The 17,505-nt window shown below is 37.0% G+C and overlaps 1 protein-coding gene across 1 annotated transcript in view; it reads left to right on the plus strand.

The window, feature by feature from the left end:
- Window positions 1-17,505, plus strand: part of TTN (titin) — a 408,614-nt gene that overhangs the window by 341,504 nt on the left and 49,605 nt on the right. Inside the window, exons 264-291 of the mRNA XM_074212758.1 lie at window positions 70-369; window positions 462-764; window positions 861-1,169; window positions 1,257-1,538; window positions 1,637-1,936; window positions 2,040-2,333; window positions 2,426-5,392; window positions 5,776-6,096; window positions 6,201-6,485; window positions 6,591-6,890; window positions 7,247-7,549; window positions 8,257-8,532; window positions 8,634-8,933; window positions 9,037-9,339; window positions 9,813-10,112; window positions 10,229-10,516; window positions 11,127-11,423; window positions 11,508-11,810; window positions 11,938-12,243; window positions 13,060-13,347; window positions 13,446-13,736; window positions 13,833-14,120; window positions 14,302-14,889; window positions 14,977-15,081; window positions 15,551-15,748; window positions 15,859-16,155; window positions 16,506-17,093; window positions 17,183-17,485. Of these exons, the coding sequence (XP_074068859.1) occupies window positions 70-369; window positions 462-764; window positions 861-1,169; window positions 1,257-1,538; window positions 1,637-1,936; window positions 2,040-2,333; window positions 2,426-5,392; window positions 5,776-6,096; window positions 6,201-6,485; window positions 6,591-6,890; window positions 7,247-7,549; window positions 8,257-8,532; window positions 8,634-8,933; window positions 9,037-9,339; window positions 9,813-10,112; window positions 10,229-10,516; window positions 11,127-11,423; window positions 11,508-11,810; window positions 11,938-12,243; window positions 13,060-13,347; window positions 13,446-13,736; window positions 13,833-14,120; window positions 14,302-14,889; window positions 14,977-15,081; window positions 15,551-15,748; window positions 15,859-16,155; window positions 16,506-17,093; window positions 17,183-17,485 (11,283 nt within the window). The remainder of the gene's footprint in view (window positions 1-69; window positions 370-461; window positions 765-860; window positions 1,170-1,256; window positions 1,539-1,636; window positions 1,937-2,039; window positions 2,334-2,425; window positions 5,393-5,775; window positions 6,097-6,200; window positions 6,486-6,590; window positions 6,891-7,246; window positions 7,550-8,256; window positions 8,533-8,633; window positions 8,934-9,036; window positions 9,340-9,812; window positions 10,113-10,228; window positions 10,517-11,126; window positions 11,424-11,507; window positions 11,811-11,937; window positions 12,244-13,059; window positions 13,348-13,445; window positions 13,737-13,832; window positions 14,121-14,301; window positions 14,890-14,976; window positions 15,082-15,550; window positions 15,749-15,858; window positions 16,156-16,505; window positions 17,094-17,182; window positions 17,486-17,505) is intronic.

Raw genomic sequence — 17,505 nt, forward strand, 5'->3', positions numbered from 1 at the left:
GGTATTCTGTTCAGTCAAGAGTATAAATGTTATCTACATTCTGTGGGGTTTTTTTCCTCCCTTCCACAGATCGTCCTGGACCTCCAGTGGGACCTGTTATTTTTGATGAAGTTCACAAAGATCATTTTATTATTTCTTGGAAGCCTCCTCTAGATGATGGAGGAAGTGAAATTACTAATTACATCATTGAGAAGAAGGAGCTAAGCAAAGATGTTTGGATACCAGTAACATCAGCAAGTGTTAAGACAACATGTAAAGTCCCTAAATTGCTTGAAGGAAAAGACTACGTTATTCGCATATATGCTGAAAATCTTTATGGCATAAGTGATCCATTAGTGTCTGATTCAATGAAAGCCAAGGATCGTTTCAGTATGTATTTTTAAAATTATTCTTTAGTTTTTCACTATTTCAATATTAGTGATGTGAACAGATATTGAATCTTTATGATAATATTTCTTTAGGTGTTCCTGCTGCACCAGACCAACCAATTGTTACTGAAGTTACTAAAGATTCTGCATTAGTAACCTGGAATAAACCATATGATGGAGGCAAACCCATCACAACATATATTGTGGAAAAGAAGGAAACTAGGTCTAAAAAATGGGTCAGAGTTTCCAGAGAACCTATTCATCCATATACTAAATTTAGGGTTCCTGATCTTGTAGAAGGATGTCAATATGAATTCCGAGTTTCAGCAGAAAATGAAATTGGTGTTGGTGATCCAAGCCCACCCTCAAAACCAGTATTTGCTAAAGATCCAATTGGTACTATATCAAAACATTCATTCATTCAGTTTTCACACTGGTTAATTTTTTAAAGCTTTATCTTGACATTCTTTCATTTTCTTGTCTTTTATATAGCTAAACCAAGTCCACCTATTAACCCTGAAGCAGTAGACACAACAAAGAATTCAGTTGATTTGACTTGGCAACCACCACGTCATGATGGTGGAAGCAAGATTCTGGGCTATATTGTGGAATACCAGAAAGTTGGAGATGAAGAATGGAGAAAAGCCAATCATACTCCAGAGACATGCCCTGACACAAAATATAAAGTCACAGGTCTTAGAGATGGTCAGACCTATAAATTCAGAGTCATGGCAGTCAATGAAGCAGGGGAGTCAGACCCAGCTCACGTTCCTGAGCCAGTGTTAGTAAGAGACAGACTTGGTACGTAAAATATTCCCAGTGATATACATTTTATTTATAAAATATATTCCTTAAATTATGCTCATCAAATGATCCTTTTCCTTTTAGAACCTCCTGAACTGATTTTAGATGCTAATATGGCAAGGGAACAACACATAATGGTTGGGGATACCTTAAGACTTAGTGCTATCATCAAAGGAGTTCCATTCCCAAAAGTAACATGGAAAAAAGAAGATAGAGAAGTCCCTCTTAAAGCACAAATAGATGTTACACCAGTTGGCAGTAAGCTTGAAATTCGTAATTCTGCCCATGAAGATGGTGGAACTTATTCTTTGACAGTGGAAAATCCGGCAGGTTCAAAGACAGTCTCAGTAAAAGTTGTCGTACTAGGTAATCATTCAAATGTGAATATTCTTAAATAATGATTTTTTTTTAACATTTATTATGAATTCAGTAATTTGAATAATTTTATATTTAATATTTCTCAGATAAACCTGGACCACCTAGAGATCTGGAAGTAAGTGAGATTAGAAAGGATTCTTGTTACCTTACCTGGAAAGAACCACTAGATGATGGTGGTTCGGTTATTACAAATTATGTGGTGGAAAGAAGAGATGTTGCCACTTCCCAGTGGTCACCTCTTTCAACTACATCCAAGAAAAAGAGCCATCTTGCCAAACATCTCAATGAAGGCAATCAGTATCTCTTCCGTGTAGCTGCTGAGAATCAATATGGACGTGGTCCATTTGTAGAAATTCCTAAACCTATCAAGGCCATGGATCCTCTCCGTAAGTTGCTTTTTTTTACATATTAAAAGAAAATGATCCTAATGTTCTTGGTTTCATTTTGGGGAGGCTACCTTATTCACCACATATTTTTTCCTTTAAAAAGAACCCCCAGGACCACCCAAGGACTTGCATCATGTGGATGTCGACAAGCATGAAGTCTCTCTAGTTTGGAATAAACCAGATCGTGATGGTGGTTCTCCAATTACTGGATATTTAGTAGAATATCAAGAAGATGGAACAGATGACTGGATTAAATTTAAGACTGTGACAAACTTAGAGTGTGTTGTTACTGGTCTACAACAAGGAAAGATCTATAAATTCCGTGTAAAAGCTCAAAATATTGTGGGCCTTAGTCTTCCTGACACAACTATTCCAATAGAGTGTCAAGAAAAACTAGGTAATATTTATTGATACAATTATTCTGTTATTTTTTAAAAGTATGTCTGACTTGAAAAATAAAATTATAATTCTGTGTATTTTATTTTCCAGTACCTCCATCTGTGGAGCTTGATGTGAAATTAATTGAAGGTCTTGTGGTAAAGGCTGGAACCACCGTAAGATTCCCTGCCATCATAAGAGGTGTTCCTACTCCCACTGCAAAATGGGCAACCGATGGGATTGAAATTAAATCAGATGACCACTATAATATTGAAACTGACAGCTTCTCATCAGTACTTACCATTAAAAACTGTTTACGGAAAGATACTGGAGAATACTTGATCACTGTTTCCAATGCAGCTGGTAGCAAAACAGTACCAGTTCATCTTACTGTTCTTGATGTTCCTGGTCCACCAACAGGTCCTATGGATATACTTGATGTCACCCCTGACTATATGGTTATTGCATGGCGACCACCCAAGGATGATGGTGGAAGCCCTATAATAAATTATATTGTTGAAAAACAAGATACTAGGAAAGATACTTGGGGTGTTGTCTCTGCAGGAAGCAGTAAGACTAAACTAAAGGTCCCCCATCTACAAAAGGGAAATGAATATATTTTCCGTGTTCGAGCAGAGAATAAGATGGGTGTTGGTCCACCTCTTGACTCTATACCTACTGTAGCTAAACATAAGTTTAACCCCCCATCTCCACCTGGCAAACCAGTGGTTACTGACATTACTGAAAATGCCGCAACAGTTTCTTGGACCTTACCAAAATCTGACGGTGGCAGTCCAATAACTGGCTATTATGTGGAACGTCGAGAAATGAATGGAAAATGGGTGAGAGTCAACAAAACACCCATAGCTGACCTAAAGTTTAGAGTGACTGGACTCTATGAAGGAAATACATATGAATTTAGAGTTTTTGCAGAAAATCTTGCAGGCTTAAGCAACCCATCTCCAAGTTCTGATCCAATAAAAGCTTGTCGACCCATCAAACCACCTGGACCACCCATTAATCCAAAATTGAAGGACAAGACCAAAGAAACTGCTGATTTAGTCTGGACAAAGCCACTTAGTGATGGTGGAAGTCCTATACTAGGCTATGTTGTAGAGTGTCAGAAACCAGGCACTGCACAGTGGAATAGGATCAATAAAGATGAACTCATTAGGCAATGTGCCTATAGGGTACCTGGATTAATTGAAGGAAATGAATACAGGTTCCGTATCAAAGCTGCTAACATTGTGGGAGAGGGAGAACCACGAGAACTAGCAGAATCTGTAATTGCAAAAGACATTCTTCATCCTCCAGAAGTAGAACTTGATGTGACTTGTCGCGATATCATTACTGTTAGAGTAGGCCAAACTATCCGCATTCTGGCTAGAGTCAAAGGCAGACCTGAACCAGATATAACTTGGTCCAAGGAGGGCAAAGTCCTGGTCCGAGAAAAACGGGTTGACCTAATTCATGATTTGCCTCGTGTTGAGTTACAAATTAAAGAAGCTGTCAGAAGTGATCATGGTAAATATATCATTTCAGCTAAGAACAGCAGTGGGCATGCTCAAGGTTCAGCTATTGTCAATGTCCTTGACAGACCAGGACCCTGCCAGAATTTAAGAATAACTAGTGTCACCAAAGAGAATTGCACAGTTTCTTGGGAAAATCCACTAGATAATGGAGGCTCAGAAATTACTAATTTTATAGTAGAATGTCGTAAGCCAAACCAGAAAGGATGGTCAATTGTTGCTTCAGATGTTACTAGGCGATTAGTTAAAGCCAACCTCTTGGCCAACAATGAATATTACTTCCGTGTTTGTGCAGAAAATAAAGTTGGTGTTGGACCAACCATTGAAACTAAAACTCCCATTCTGGCTATTAACCCCATTGATAGGCCAGGTGAACCTGAAAACCTTCATATTGCAGAAAAGGGAAAGACATTTGTCTTCCTGAAGTGGAGAAGACCAGATTATGATGGAGGCAGTCCCAATTTATCCTATCATGTTGAGAGAAGATTGAAGGGTTCTGCTGACTGGGAAAGAGTACATAAAGGAAGCATTAAGGATACACATTACATGGTTGACAAATGTGTTGAGAACCAGATTTATGAATTTAGAGTGCAAACAAAGAATGAGGGTGGTGAAAGTGACTGGGTAAGGACAGAGGAAGTCGTTGTGAAGGAAGATTTGCAGAAACCTGTACTTGAGCTGAAAATGAGTGGAGTGCTTACTGTCAAAGCAGGCGACACTATTAAGCTTGAGGCAGCAGTCAGAGGTAAACCATTTCCAGAAGTTTCATGGACCAAGGACAAAGATACTACAGATCTAACCAGATCTCCAAGAGCCAAAATTGATACAAATACAGAATCATCTAAATTTACCCTCACAAAAGCAAAGCGAAGTGATGGGGGTAAATATGTGATAACAGCAACAAATACAGCTGGCAGCTTTGTAGCCTACGCAACAGTAAATGTTTTGGACAAACCTGGTCCAGTGAGAAATCTGAAGATCTCTGATGTGTCAAGTGATAGGTGCACAATTCGTTGGGACCCACCAGAAGATGATGGTGGCTGTGAAATACAAAATTATATTTTAGAAAAATGTGAGAGCAAGCGTATGGTTTGGTCTACATATTCTGCTAATGTCCTCACTCCAAGTTCAACAGTAACTCGTCTCATTGAAGGAAATGAATATATTTTTAGAGTCCGGGCAGAGAACAAAATAGGCACTGGTCCACCAACAGAAAGTAAACCAGTCATTGCTAAAACTAAATATGATAGACCTGGTCGCCCTGATCCCCCAGAAGTCACTAAAGTCAGCAAAGAAGAAATGACTGTAGTGTGGAAACCTCCAGAATATGATGGTGGAAAATCCATCACAGGATATATTCTGGAGAAAAAAGAAAAGCATTCAGTTCGATGGGTTCCTGTTACCAAGAGTGCTATCCCTGAAAGACGAATGAAAGTTCAAAATCTTCTTCCGGGACATGAATATCAGTTCCGTGTCAAGGCAGAAAATGAAATTGGAATTGGAGAACCAAGCTTGCCATCAAAACCAGTAGTGGCAAAAGACCCAATAGGTATTATGCTTTCCATTCTTATTAAGTTAACAGTCAACTCTTAATTTGGAGACAAGTATAACTGGGGTAAATTAAATCTGGAACAAATTACAAAAACAAATACATAAATTTTGCTCAATAATTTCAACAAAGAAACCAAATTTTTTGTCCGAGCTGCTAACAAATGACAAACTTGATTATTAATTTTACTTTTTCTTGCCTTCTTGTTCATTTAAAAAAAACAGAGCATTGCAGAAAAAGAGAAAAGAGCAAAATGAATAATATACCTTTGAATAATTGAGAGTTGACTGTTTAGAAATTATTTACATTAACTTTTCACTTAAAATAGTCACTCATATTGTTTATTATACAACTATAACATTTATTTTACAATGTACTTTCAGAGCCACCTGGTCCACCAACCAATCTCAAGGTGGTTGATACTACCAAGAGTTCCATTACTCTTGGATGGGGAAAGCCAGTCTATGATGGTGGTGCTCCCATAATTGGATATGTAGTGGAAATGAGACCTAAAATCGCAGATGCATCCCCTGATGAAGGATGGAAAAGGTGCAATGCAGCTGCACAGCTTATTCGTAAAGAATTCACAGTTACCAGTCTGGATGAGAACCAAGAATATGAGTTCAGGGTTTGTGCACAAAATCAAGTTGGCATTGGACGCCCTGCTGAATTAAAAGATGCTATTAAACCTAAAGAAATTCTTGGTAATGACTTATTTTATTTATGCACTTATTTCTATTTAATTTGATATAAATACACATATTCCACATTTCAAAAAGTGAACTAACCATCTCAATACAATTTTCAGAACCTCCTGAGATTGATTTGGATGCCAGTATGAGAAAGTTAGTTGTTGTCAGAGCAGGATGCCCGATTCGATTATTCGCCATTGTGAGAGGGCGGCCTGCTCCTAAAGTCACTTGGAGGAGAGTGGGTATTGATAATGTTGTCAGAAAAGGACAAGTTGATTTGGTTGACACCATGGCCTTCCTGGTCATTCCTGATTCTACACGAGATGACTCAGGCAAATATTCTCTGACACTTGTTAATCCTGCTGGTGAAAAGGCTGTATTTGTGAATGTCAGAGTCCTTGGTAAGTTGCCAAAAAAAATTTTTCCTCTCCTTTCCTAAAGAATGTTTTAAATTAAATTACTAAGAATATGGAGGAGAGGCTATATTTTGTTATGTGATTTTTTAGATACTCCCGGGCCTGTGTCTGACTTAAAAGCATCAGATGTCACTAAAACATCATGCCATATTTCTTGGGCACCTCCTGAAAATGATGGTGGAAGCCAAGTAACACATTATATTGTGGAGAAGCGTGAAGCTGAAAGAAAGACATGGTCCACAGTTACTCCAGAAGTTAAGAAAACTAGTTTCCAAGTCACCAATCTTGTCCCTGGAAATGAGTATTTCTTCAGAGTAATTGCTGTCAATGAATATGGTCCTGGAGTTCCAACAGACATTCCCAAGCCAGTGCTTGCATCTGATCCCCTGAGTAAGTATTGTCTTTGCATCCCGATATCAATTCCAATTCCCAGTATATTAATGTTCTTTACGTAATATGAGGATACTTTGATACTCAAATACTTTCAAGTCAAAAACAATACTAGTTTTACATCTGCCAAAACAGTGTAATGAATATCTAGATTCCTTATAATTAAGAACTATTTAAGTATGCCCTTTCTTGGTTTACATTTGCTTTTAAATGAAATGGGAATATTTTTCTATTCTCATATTATATGCCATACTGAGATTCCATAAAGTAGTTGATTCCATCTGGCACTAGTGCAATCTAATATAGTACTTTGACTAACTTACCCACATGTTTTCCTTATTTGTGTTTTTTCCTAGGTGAACCTGATCCACCAAGGAAGCTTGAGGTTACTGAAATGACAAAGAACAGTGCCACATTAGCCTGGTTGCCTCCACTGCGTGATGGGGGGGCTAAGATTGATGGTTATATTATCAGCTACCGGGAAGAAGACCAACCTGCAGATCGTTGGACAGAGTATTCAGTTGTAAAAGATCTCAGCCTTGTTGTCTCTGGCCTGAAGGAAGGAAAGAAATACAAATTTAGAGTGGCAGCCAGGAATGCTGTTGGAGTGAGTTTGCCCAGAGAAGCTGACGGTGTTTATGAAGCCAAAGAACAGCTATGTGAGCAGTCATTATTGCATTTATTGATTTCACTCATTTCATATTTGTATAACCAAGGTGATGGAGATTTTTAATTCGGTTTATAGATTATTATATATAATCATGGATCAAAGATAAAAATCTCAGTATATAGCATGAGCTTTATTTTTTAGGGTTTTTATTCAACTGACTAGAATTTGCTTCTTTTCTTTTCTATGCGTGCCACACCACCTTTCCCAACCACAAAAAAAGCAAAACCTTCACCTTCATAATAAATATAGTCAAACAAAACACATTCCCACATTGGCCATGTAGAGTTAGAAAGGAACTTAGAGGCCACCTAGCCCAGATCTGCTAAATATAGGTGAATAAAGAAAAAGAGATTTCCTCATGACCACTCACCTCTCTCATTTTATGCTAGAGGAAAATCAGGAATACTTTATGAGGAAAAGGATCCAGGTCTCCTATATTTTATATTTCCTACATTTGTTGATTTTGTGATTATTAAAATATTAATGATTCACATCCTGCTGAGTTATTTAAAAGCTGCATGTAAAGTAGAGGTATTAAATTCACAACATGTAGGTCATCAAAACTACAGGGTGTTGACATTGGGAGATGGTCCTATCATAACAAAATTTCTGTTTCCTACATTTGTCTACAGAATCCTCAATGAAAAATAAAACATGACTTACAATAAATTCATGACTTTTCCCATTGTGTTGTAGTGCCACCCAAGATCCTTATGCCAGAACAAGTTACTATTAAAGCTGGAAAGAAACTTCGAATTGAAGCACATGTTTATGGAAAGCCACCACCAATCTGTACCTGGAAAAAAGGAGAAGAACCTGTTGTCACATCCAGTCGCCTGGCTGTCCACAAAGCAGACTCTTCTTCAGTTCTAATCTTGAAAGATGTTACTAGAAAAGACAGTGGTTACTATAATCTCACTGCAGAAAATAGTTCTGGGTCTGACACTCAGAAAATTAAAGTTGTGGTCATGGGTGAGTTAAGCTTTTACTAAAAACAGTACAACAGTACAACCATCATGATCAAAACCCTTCCTCCAACCTTTTTTTACATACCTGTCTTTGTATGTATGCAGATGCACCAGGACCACCTCAGCCTCCATTCGATATATCTGAGATAGATGCTGATGCCTGTTCCCTGTCGTGGCATATACCTCTTGAAGATGGTGGTAGTAATATTACCAATTATGTGGTGGAAAAGTGTGATGTAAGCCGAGGCGACTGGGTCACAGCTCTGGCCTCTGTCACAAAAACTTCTTGCAGAATTGGAAAGCTTATCCCTGGGCAAGAGTATATCTTCCGGGTCCGGGCTGAAAATCGATTTGGCATTTCAGAGCCACTCCAATCTCCTAAAATGCTTGCTAAGTTTCCATTTGGTAGGTTCCCACACACACACACCTTGGGGTGGAATGTCAAACTATTCTGTTTCTATTTAAATAGTAAAGCAAGAATTAATATGGACCACTTCCTCCTCTCCAGATGTTCCTAGTGAACCAAAGAATGCACGAGTTACAAAAGTCAACAAGGACTGTATTTTTGTGAAATGGGATAAGCCAGATAGTGATGGAGGCAGCCCCATTACTGGATATCTGATTGAACGCAAAGAAAGGAACAGTCTTCTCTGGGTGAAGGCAAATGATACTCTTGTCCGTTCTACTGAATATCCTTGTGCTGGTCTTGTAGAGGGTCTAGAATATTCTTTCCGGATCTATGCTTTGAACAGAGCTGGAAGCAGCTTACCTAGCAAACCAACAGAATATGTCACAGCAAGAATGCCAATTGGTGAGTAAAATATTTCCTTGTTTTCTCCACATCTTAAATACTCTGAGGGAAAAAAATTGAATCTTGGTTATCTATTTCCAAATGTAGGAGACATAGCACTTACCTTACCAACCACACTGCACAACATCAAAAACATGATAGCACCCCAGAATATTTGTTGATTTCTTGATTATTAAAAATAGTTATTCAGATCCTGATAAATTATCTAAAATCCACATGTAAAATAGAGGTGTCAAACTCACAATATGTGGGCCAGCAAAATTCCAGGGTGCTGCCATTGGGAAATGTTTTGCAAAATAAATAAAAATTCAGTACAAAATAAATAATATTAATTTATAGTTTTCTAACTCATTATGGGACCAACAAGGCATTCTGTTTCTATTTGAGTTTGAAACAATTGATGCAAAAAGAAAATTAACACCTGTCTTTCAAGTGATAAGTTTTGATTTTTCTAATTGTCTTTTGCATTTTAGATCCTCCTGGGAAACCTGAAGTTATTGATGTTTCCAAGAACAGTGTATCCCTCATCTGGGCTCGACCAAAGCATGATGGAGGCAGCAAAATCATTGGATATTTTGTTGAAGCTTGTAAGCTTCCTGGAGATAAATGGGTACGATTAAATACCACACCTCACCAGATTCCCCAAGAAGAATATACAGCTACTGGTTTGGAAGAGAATGCTCAGTATCAGTTTAGAGCCATTGCCAAGACTGCTGTAAACATCAGCAATCCTTCTGAGCCTTCTGATCCAGTGACCATCCTAGCAGAAAATGGTATGATTCTATTCCTGAAGGTTATCTCTATCATATGTATTTACCTACCCTTGTTGCTATTAATAAGATTGTCAGTTATTTCTATGTGGATTAAGTGCTTTTATTTTTTTTTTCAGTTCCTCCAAGGATAGAACTGAGTGTGGCAATGAAAGCTTTGCTTACTGTGAAAGCTGGAACCAATGTTTGCCTGGATGCAAGTGTTTTTGGTAAACCTATGCCAACAATTTCATGGAAGAAAGATGGGACACCAATAAAACCATCTGATGTCATAAAAATGGCCACCAAACGGAATCTTTGTACTTTGGAACTGTTCTGTGTAAATAGAAAGGATTCTGGAGACTATACTATTACTGCTGAAAACTCAAGTGGTTCCAAATCAGCCACTATTAAGCTGAAAGTATTAGGTAATTCAATTCAATATTTATTAAGCACTTAATAATGTGCAAAGTTTTGGGGATACAGTGGCAAAAATACAAGAATCTTTGCTTTATATTCTACTAGGTGGAAGGGAGAGTAAATTATACACATAGAAGTAATTTGATAAGGAAAGAGCAATCACAGATGGGGAACATCAAAGAAAATTTGACAATAGCTGGCAAGGTTTGAGGATTCTGAGACAGAGAGATGAAGAGGGAAGAATTCCTGTCATAGTGGAAGTCATATTTGATTAACTAGGATGATATAAATACTAACCAAAAGATGGCCAAAGCATCATAATTAGAAAATCATTTATGATAAAACAAAAACAAAAAATATGCCAGTCTATGTATTCCAATTGCTGAATAATAAAAAGTTAAGAGCTAGGGCTTTAAATTTAGCCCACTCCCCTCATTCAAGAGATAAAGATCAGAGAAATTAATTTTATTTAGTCTTCTTAAGTTTAAATAAACAATTATTTAGTTTTTATTGGGCAGTCAGAACTTAGGACCACCAGTCCAGTGCTCTTACTTCTAAACCATGCTGACTCTTAAAATTAAGACAAAGACTTGATTTTTATCTTCTCATGTTTTTCAGATAAACCTGGTCCCCCAGCATCTGTTAAAATCAATCGAATGTATTCAGATCGTGCAATGCTTTCTTGGGAGCCTCCTCTTGAAGATGGAGGCTCAGAAATTACTAACTACATTGTCGACAAACGTGAGACAAGCAGACCTAATTGGGCACAAGTCTCTCCTAATGTTCCTATTACCAGTTGTAGTGTGGAAAAACTAATAGAAGGTCATGAATACCAGTTCCGTATTTGTGCTGAAAATAAATATGGTGTTGGAGATCCAATTTTCACTGAACCAGCAATTGCTAAAAATCCATATGGTAATAATACTTTTCTATGAATATTACATTTTATTTAAAATATTTTAAAAACATGAGGCTAATTTCTCAAATAAATCTTTTCAGATCCACCTGGACGTTGTGATCCTCCTGTAATTAGCAATATAACAAAAGATCACATGACAGTAAGCTGGAAAGCACCAGCAGATGATGGTGGTTCACCTATCACTGGCTATCTGCTGGAGAAGCGAGAAACCCAAGCATTCAATTGGACTAAGGTCAACAGGAAACCCATTATAGAAAGAACTCTAAAAGCAACAGGTCTTCAAGAAGGAACTGAGTATGAATTCCGTGTTACAGCTATAAATAAAGCTGGACCAGGAAAGCCCAGTGATGCCTCTAAAGCAGTATATGCTCATGATCCTCTATGTAAGTTTCTGTAGGAGAATAAAGCATTCCCCCTCCTATGTGTCTTTTGTCTAAAAATTGTTTCAAGCATACAAGAAGGATACATAATCACTACTTTTTTTTTTTATTTTTCTTTTTTAATCCTTAGATCCTCCTGGCCCACCAGCCTTCCCCAAAGTAATTGATACTACCCGAAGTTCTGTGAGTCTTTCTTGGGGTAAACCAGCATATGATGGTGGAAGTCCTATTATCGGTTATTTAGTTGAGGTAAAGAGAGCTGACTCGGATAACTGGGTGAGATGCAACTTGCCAGAGAATCTAAAGAAAACACATTTTGATGTTACTGGTCTGATGGAAAATACAGAATATCAATTCCGTGTGTATGCTGTCAATAAGATTGGCTATAGTGATCCCAGTGATGTACCTGACAAACATGTGCCCAAGGACATCTTAAGTAAGTGCTGATAGTAGAAATTTATTTAAAAATAAAGGCTGTTAAGATATTTATATTGCAGTATTGAAAAATCTATGAATTTGTTAAAGAGAATTGTAGTAGCAAGCCAAGGATTTGCAATGTGATTGGTGGTTGATAATGATGATTTTTTATGACTATGAGAGAATTCATATCTTTGACAGAGGGATGGGCTGATTTGCCCTGATAAGCAAGACTCTTTATAATAGCTTCTTTATATTTGCCCTGATAAGAAAGAGCCTTTTTAATAGCTTCTTTAGTATCATGCTTTCTATCCTCTATCCTTCTATTCCTCAACCAATTTTCTTCTTATGTAAAAATTTTAAATAATTTGGTAATATATTCTAGTACTTAATCTGTCTTCTTGCTAAAATAATTATGAAGACCAGGATAGTATAAATTTATAATTATAGGTAAATTACAGAATACTATTTTCATTAAAGTTGGTTGATGAGAACAATTAAGATTAGGATGAGCACCCATAATAGTAATAATATATTTATTTTCTTTGAATAAAAATATAGGAAATGAGGAGTAAATATTCCTATAGACAAGAGGAATCCCTGACACAAAAACAAATACTAATTATAGATTAATAGATTATATGGAATACTGGAAGAGTGAAACTTTAGTGCTAGTATAAGAGCTATGTAAATAATTAGAGGAAGGATAAGAAATATTTGGTTGGAAAATAATATATATTAAGGGGTTATAAGGATCAAATTATTGAATTTGCATAGTAAATTATGTTTTTGTACTTTTAATATTTTTTTTACAAAAAAATCTAAAACACCACAGTTCCACCTGAGGGAGATCTTGATGCTGACTTAAGAAAAACACTCATATTACGTGCTGGAGTTACAATGAGACTTTATGTACCAGTAAGAGGACGTCCTCCTCCAAAAATAACATGGTCTAAGCCAAATGTCAACCTGCGTGAGAGAATTGGATTAAACATTAAATCAACAGATTTTGATACTTTCTTGCGTTGTGAAAATGTGAATAAGTATGATGCTGGAAAATATATCTTGACCCTTGAGAACAGCTGTGGTAAAAAGGAATATACTATTGTCGTGAAAGTACTTGGTAAGTATGTATGTAAAATAAGAAAATTAATGAGAAATGATTGCATATATTTTTTTCTTTGCCATGATTAAGTAAATCTCCACTTTAAATTTATCCAGATACTCCGGGACCACCAGTCAATGTGACTGTTAAGGAAGTATCCAAAGATTCTGCTTATATTACTTGGGATCCTCCCATTATTGATGGTGGCAGCCCAATCATAAACTATGTTGTTGAAAAACGTGATGCAGAGAGAAAGTCATGGTCCACAGTGACAACTGAGTGCTCCAAAACAAGCTTCCGAATATCTAATTTGGAAGAAGGAAAATCCTATTTCTTCAGAATTTTTGCTGAAAATGAATATGGCATTGGTGATCCTGGAGAAACACGGGATGCTGTAAAGGCTTCTGGTGAGGAAATGTGATTTTTGTTCAATGTAATTGTTAATGACAGTATTATTTTATTCATTGGAAGCTTAGACTTACCAGAATTTCCTTGTGTTTTAGAAACTCCTGGACCAGTTGTGGATCTGAAAACTACATCTGTAACTAAGTCATCATGTAGCATAAGCTGGAAAAAGCCTCGTAGTGATGGTGGAAGCCGAATCACTGGTTATATAGTAGATTTCATGACTGAAGAAAACAAATGGCAAAGAGTCATGAGGGCACTGAACCTTAACTATTCCACAAAAGATTTGACAGAAGGAAAGGAATATACTTTCAGAGTATGTGCTGAGAATGAAAATGGAGAGGGAACTCCAAGTGAAATAACTGTTGTAGCAAAAGATGATGCTGGTAAGCAAATTCTCACACAGCAATGTGATGTTTTTTAAAAAAAAATGTATTCATCGGTAGATATATTTGTTATTTGTTGATAGATATTTTGTTATTCATTGATAATTCCTTTTAGGACTGTATTAGAGGAAAATTGTATTTATTAGATTCAAAAAATTAATTTATCTGTGCTGTTTTACAGTGGCTCCTGATCTTGATTTAAAAGAGTTGCCTGATTTGTGCTACTTGGCTAAAGAAAATAGCAATTTCCGTCTTAAGATCCCCATAAAAGGCAAGCCTACGCCATCAGTAACCTGGAAGAAAGATGAAGATCCTCTACCAACTGATACAAGAGTTAGTGTTGAGTCTACTGCAGTTAATACAACTCTTGTGGTATATGATTGCCAAAAATCTGATGCTGGAAAATATACAATCACACTGAAGAACACTGTTGGCACTAAGGAAGGAACTCTGACCATAAAAGTCGTTGGGAAGCCTGGCATTCCCACTGGGCCAATCAAGTTTGAAGAAGTCACAGCAGATGCCATGACCTTAAAATGGAAACCTCCAAAGGATGATGGTGGTTCTGAAATTACAAACTACATTCTAGAGAAAAGAGATTCTGTAAATAACAAATGGGTCACATGTGCCTCAGCTGTCCAGAAAACCACCTTCAGAGTTACAAGACTTCATGAGGGAGTGGAATATACTTTCCGAGTCAGTGCTGAAAATAAATATGGCGTAGGTGAAGGCCTTAAGTCTGAGCCCATTGTTGCCAAACATCCATTTGGTATGTATCTAAATGTCATAAATCAAAAAGCAAAACATTAGCATTTTATTTCTTTATTATAACCTTATATTATTATGTTTTCTCAAGATGTACCAGATGCCCCTCCACCCCCCAATATTGTGGATGTCAGGCATGATTCTGTTGCTCTAACTTGGACAGACCCTAAAAAAACTGGTGGTTCACCAATCACAGGTACCATATATTATTTCATTTAATTCAAACCTTTAATTTCATTTTCTCTTCCTACTATATTCTCCTAAAGGGTGCTAAATATAGATCTTTTCCTTTTAGTTCTATAGGCACATAGCTTAGCAATTCTCTTTTATTTCCCTTTTAGCACATTGTTTAACATTCAGAATATGTTAAAGTAATCCACTGACAAAGAACTTTCTTAATAGGATATAAATATTTTTGTGAGTTAAAACTTTCATAAAAAGTTGTGATGATTTCTCATATCTTAAGAAAAAAGATGTTGCCCTAACAAAAACCCTCTGTTTATGATACAGATAAGCAGAAAGGTAATCTAGGTAATCATGTAATTATTGACAGTGATGAACAATTGCCTGGTTAATGTGTGCATGTATAGGGCTTGTGAATGGAATACTGCTTGAGACAGCACTGATATCTTCCATTTGGATTAAAATATCTTCTTCTTTGGTAGGGTATCATATTGAATTCAAGGAAAGAAATAGTCTTATGTGGAAGAGAGCTAATAAGACACCTATTAGAATGAAAGACTTCAAAGTAACAGGATTAACTGAAGGACTTGAATATGAATTTAGAGTTATGGCAATCAATTTGGCTGGAGTTGGCAAACCAAGTCTTCCATCTGAGCCAGTTGTGGCACTTGATCCAATTGGTAAGTCATTCAGAGAGGGGAAGATGCCAAGCTTCATTTGATTTATGAAGAAAACTTTGAAATTTGTTTAACTTCAACTTTATTTGGCTTATTTTACTTCTTTTTTTCAGATCCTCCTGGAAAACCTGAGGTGATTAGTGTCACAAGGAATTCTGTGACTCTCATTTGGACTGAACCTAAATATGATGGTGGTCATAAACTGACTGGATATATCGTGGAGAAACGAGATCTGCCTTCAAAGTCTTGGATGAAGGCAAACCACATTAATGTCCCAGACTGTGCCTATACTGTGACTGATCTTATTGAGGGTGGAAAATATGAATTCAGAATTAGAGCCAAGAATACTGCAGGAGCTATCAGTGCTCCATCAGAAAGCACAGGAACCATTATTTGTAAGGATGAATATGGTATGTTTTAGTTTATTTTCTTTTTCTTTGTTTATATTCATTTATCTTTTGTTTCATATCTGAGATTTCATCACTGTAGGAACTCTTAATTTGGAAATTCCCTCCACTAACACAAATCAACAACTCACATATAACATATATCCTAGGAGAGTTACCTGAGACACTGGGGCAATCAATAAGTGACTTGCTCATAGTTTCAAAGCCTATGTAAGTCTTAGGTGGGCCTTGAAGTCCAGTTTTCTTGACTTCAAGATCATCTTTCTGTCTTCCTCAAGCTACCCCTTATTCCTCAATTAAATATATAAAACAACATAAAACATCCTTCTCTCCTATTTTTTTTTCTTTTACAGAGGCACCATCCATTGTTCTCGATCCTACCATAAAAGATGGCTTAACAGTCAAAGCAGGAGATACCATTGTTTTGAATGCCATCAGCATCCTTGGCAAACCACTTCCAAAATCAAGTTGGTCCAAAGCAGGAAAAGACTTTAGACCATCAGATATTGTCCAGATTAGTTCAACTCCAACATCTTCCATGCTCAGTGTTAAATATGCTTCCAGAAAAGATGCAGGAGAATATACAATCACTGCCAGTAATCCTTTTGGAACAAAGGAGGAGCATGTACGTGTGACAGTTCTAGATGTTCCTGGCCCACCAGGACCTATTGAAATTAGCAATGTCTCTGCTGAAAAAGCCACCCTAACATGGACACCTCCATTGGAAGATGGAGGTTCTCCAATTAAGTCCTATGTTCTTGAAAAGAGAGAAACTAGTCGACTTTTGTGGACAGTTGTTTCTGAAGACATTCAATCTTGCCGACATGTGGTGACCAAATTGATCCAAGGAAATGAATACCTCTTCCGTGTTTCAGCTGTGAATCAGTATGGTAAGGGTGAACCTGTACAATCAGAACCAGTCAAAATGGTGGACAGATTTGGTAAGTAAAACATTATAAGAGTTGATCACTTGAAATTTAGAGATTTTTATATATACTTGTGTTTTTCACGAATTCTTCTTCCTTTTTAGGCCCTCCTGGACCTCCTGGAAAGCCAGAAGTATCAAATGTGACCAAGAATACTGCCACTGTCAGTTGGAAAAGACCAATTGATGATGGTGGTAGTGAAATCACAGGATACCATGTAGAAAGGAGAGAAAAGAAAGGTCTGCGATGGGTGCGGGCAACGAAGACCCCTGTGTCTGACCTCAGATGCAAGGTGACAGGACTTCAAGAAGGAAATACATATGAATTCCGTGTCAGTGCAGAAAATAAAGCAGGAATTGGTCCACCAAGTGATGTTTCAAATTCAGTTCTGATGAAAGATGCAGCATGTTAGTATTATTCTTTTCTA

The sequence above is a fragment of the Macrotis lagotis genome, chromosome 1 (assembly GCF_037893015.1).
Source record: "Macrotis lagotis isolate mMagLag1 chromosome 1, bilby.v1.9.chrom.fasta, whole genome shotgun sequence".
NCBI lineage: Eukaryota > Metazoa > Chordata > Mammalia > Peramelemorphia > Peramelidae > Macrotis > Macrotis lagotis.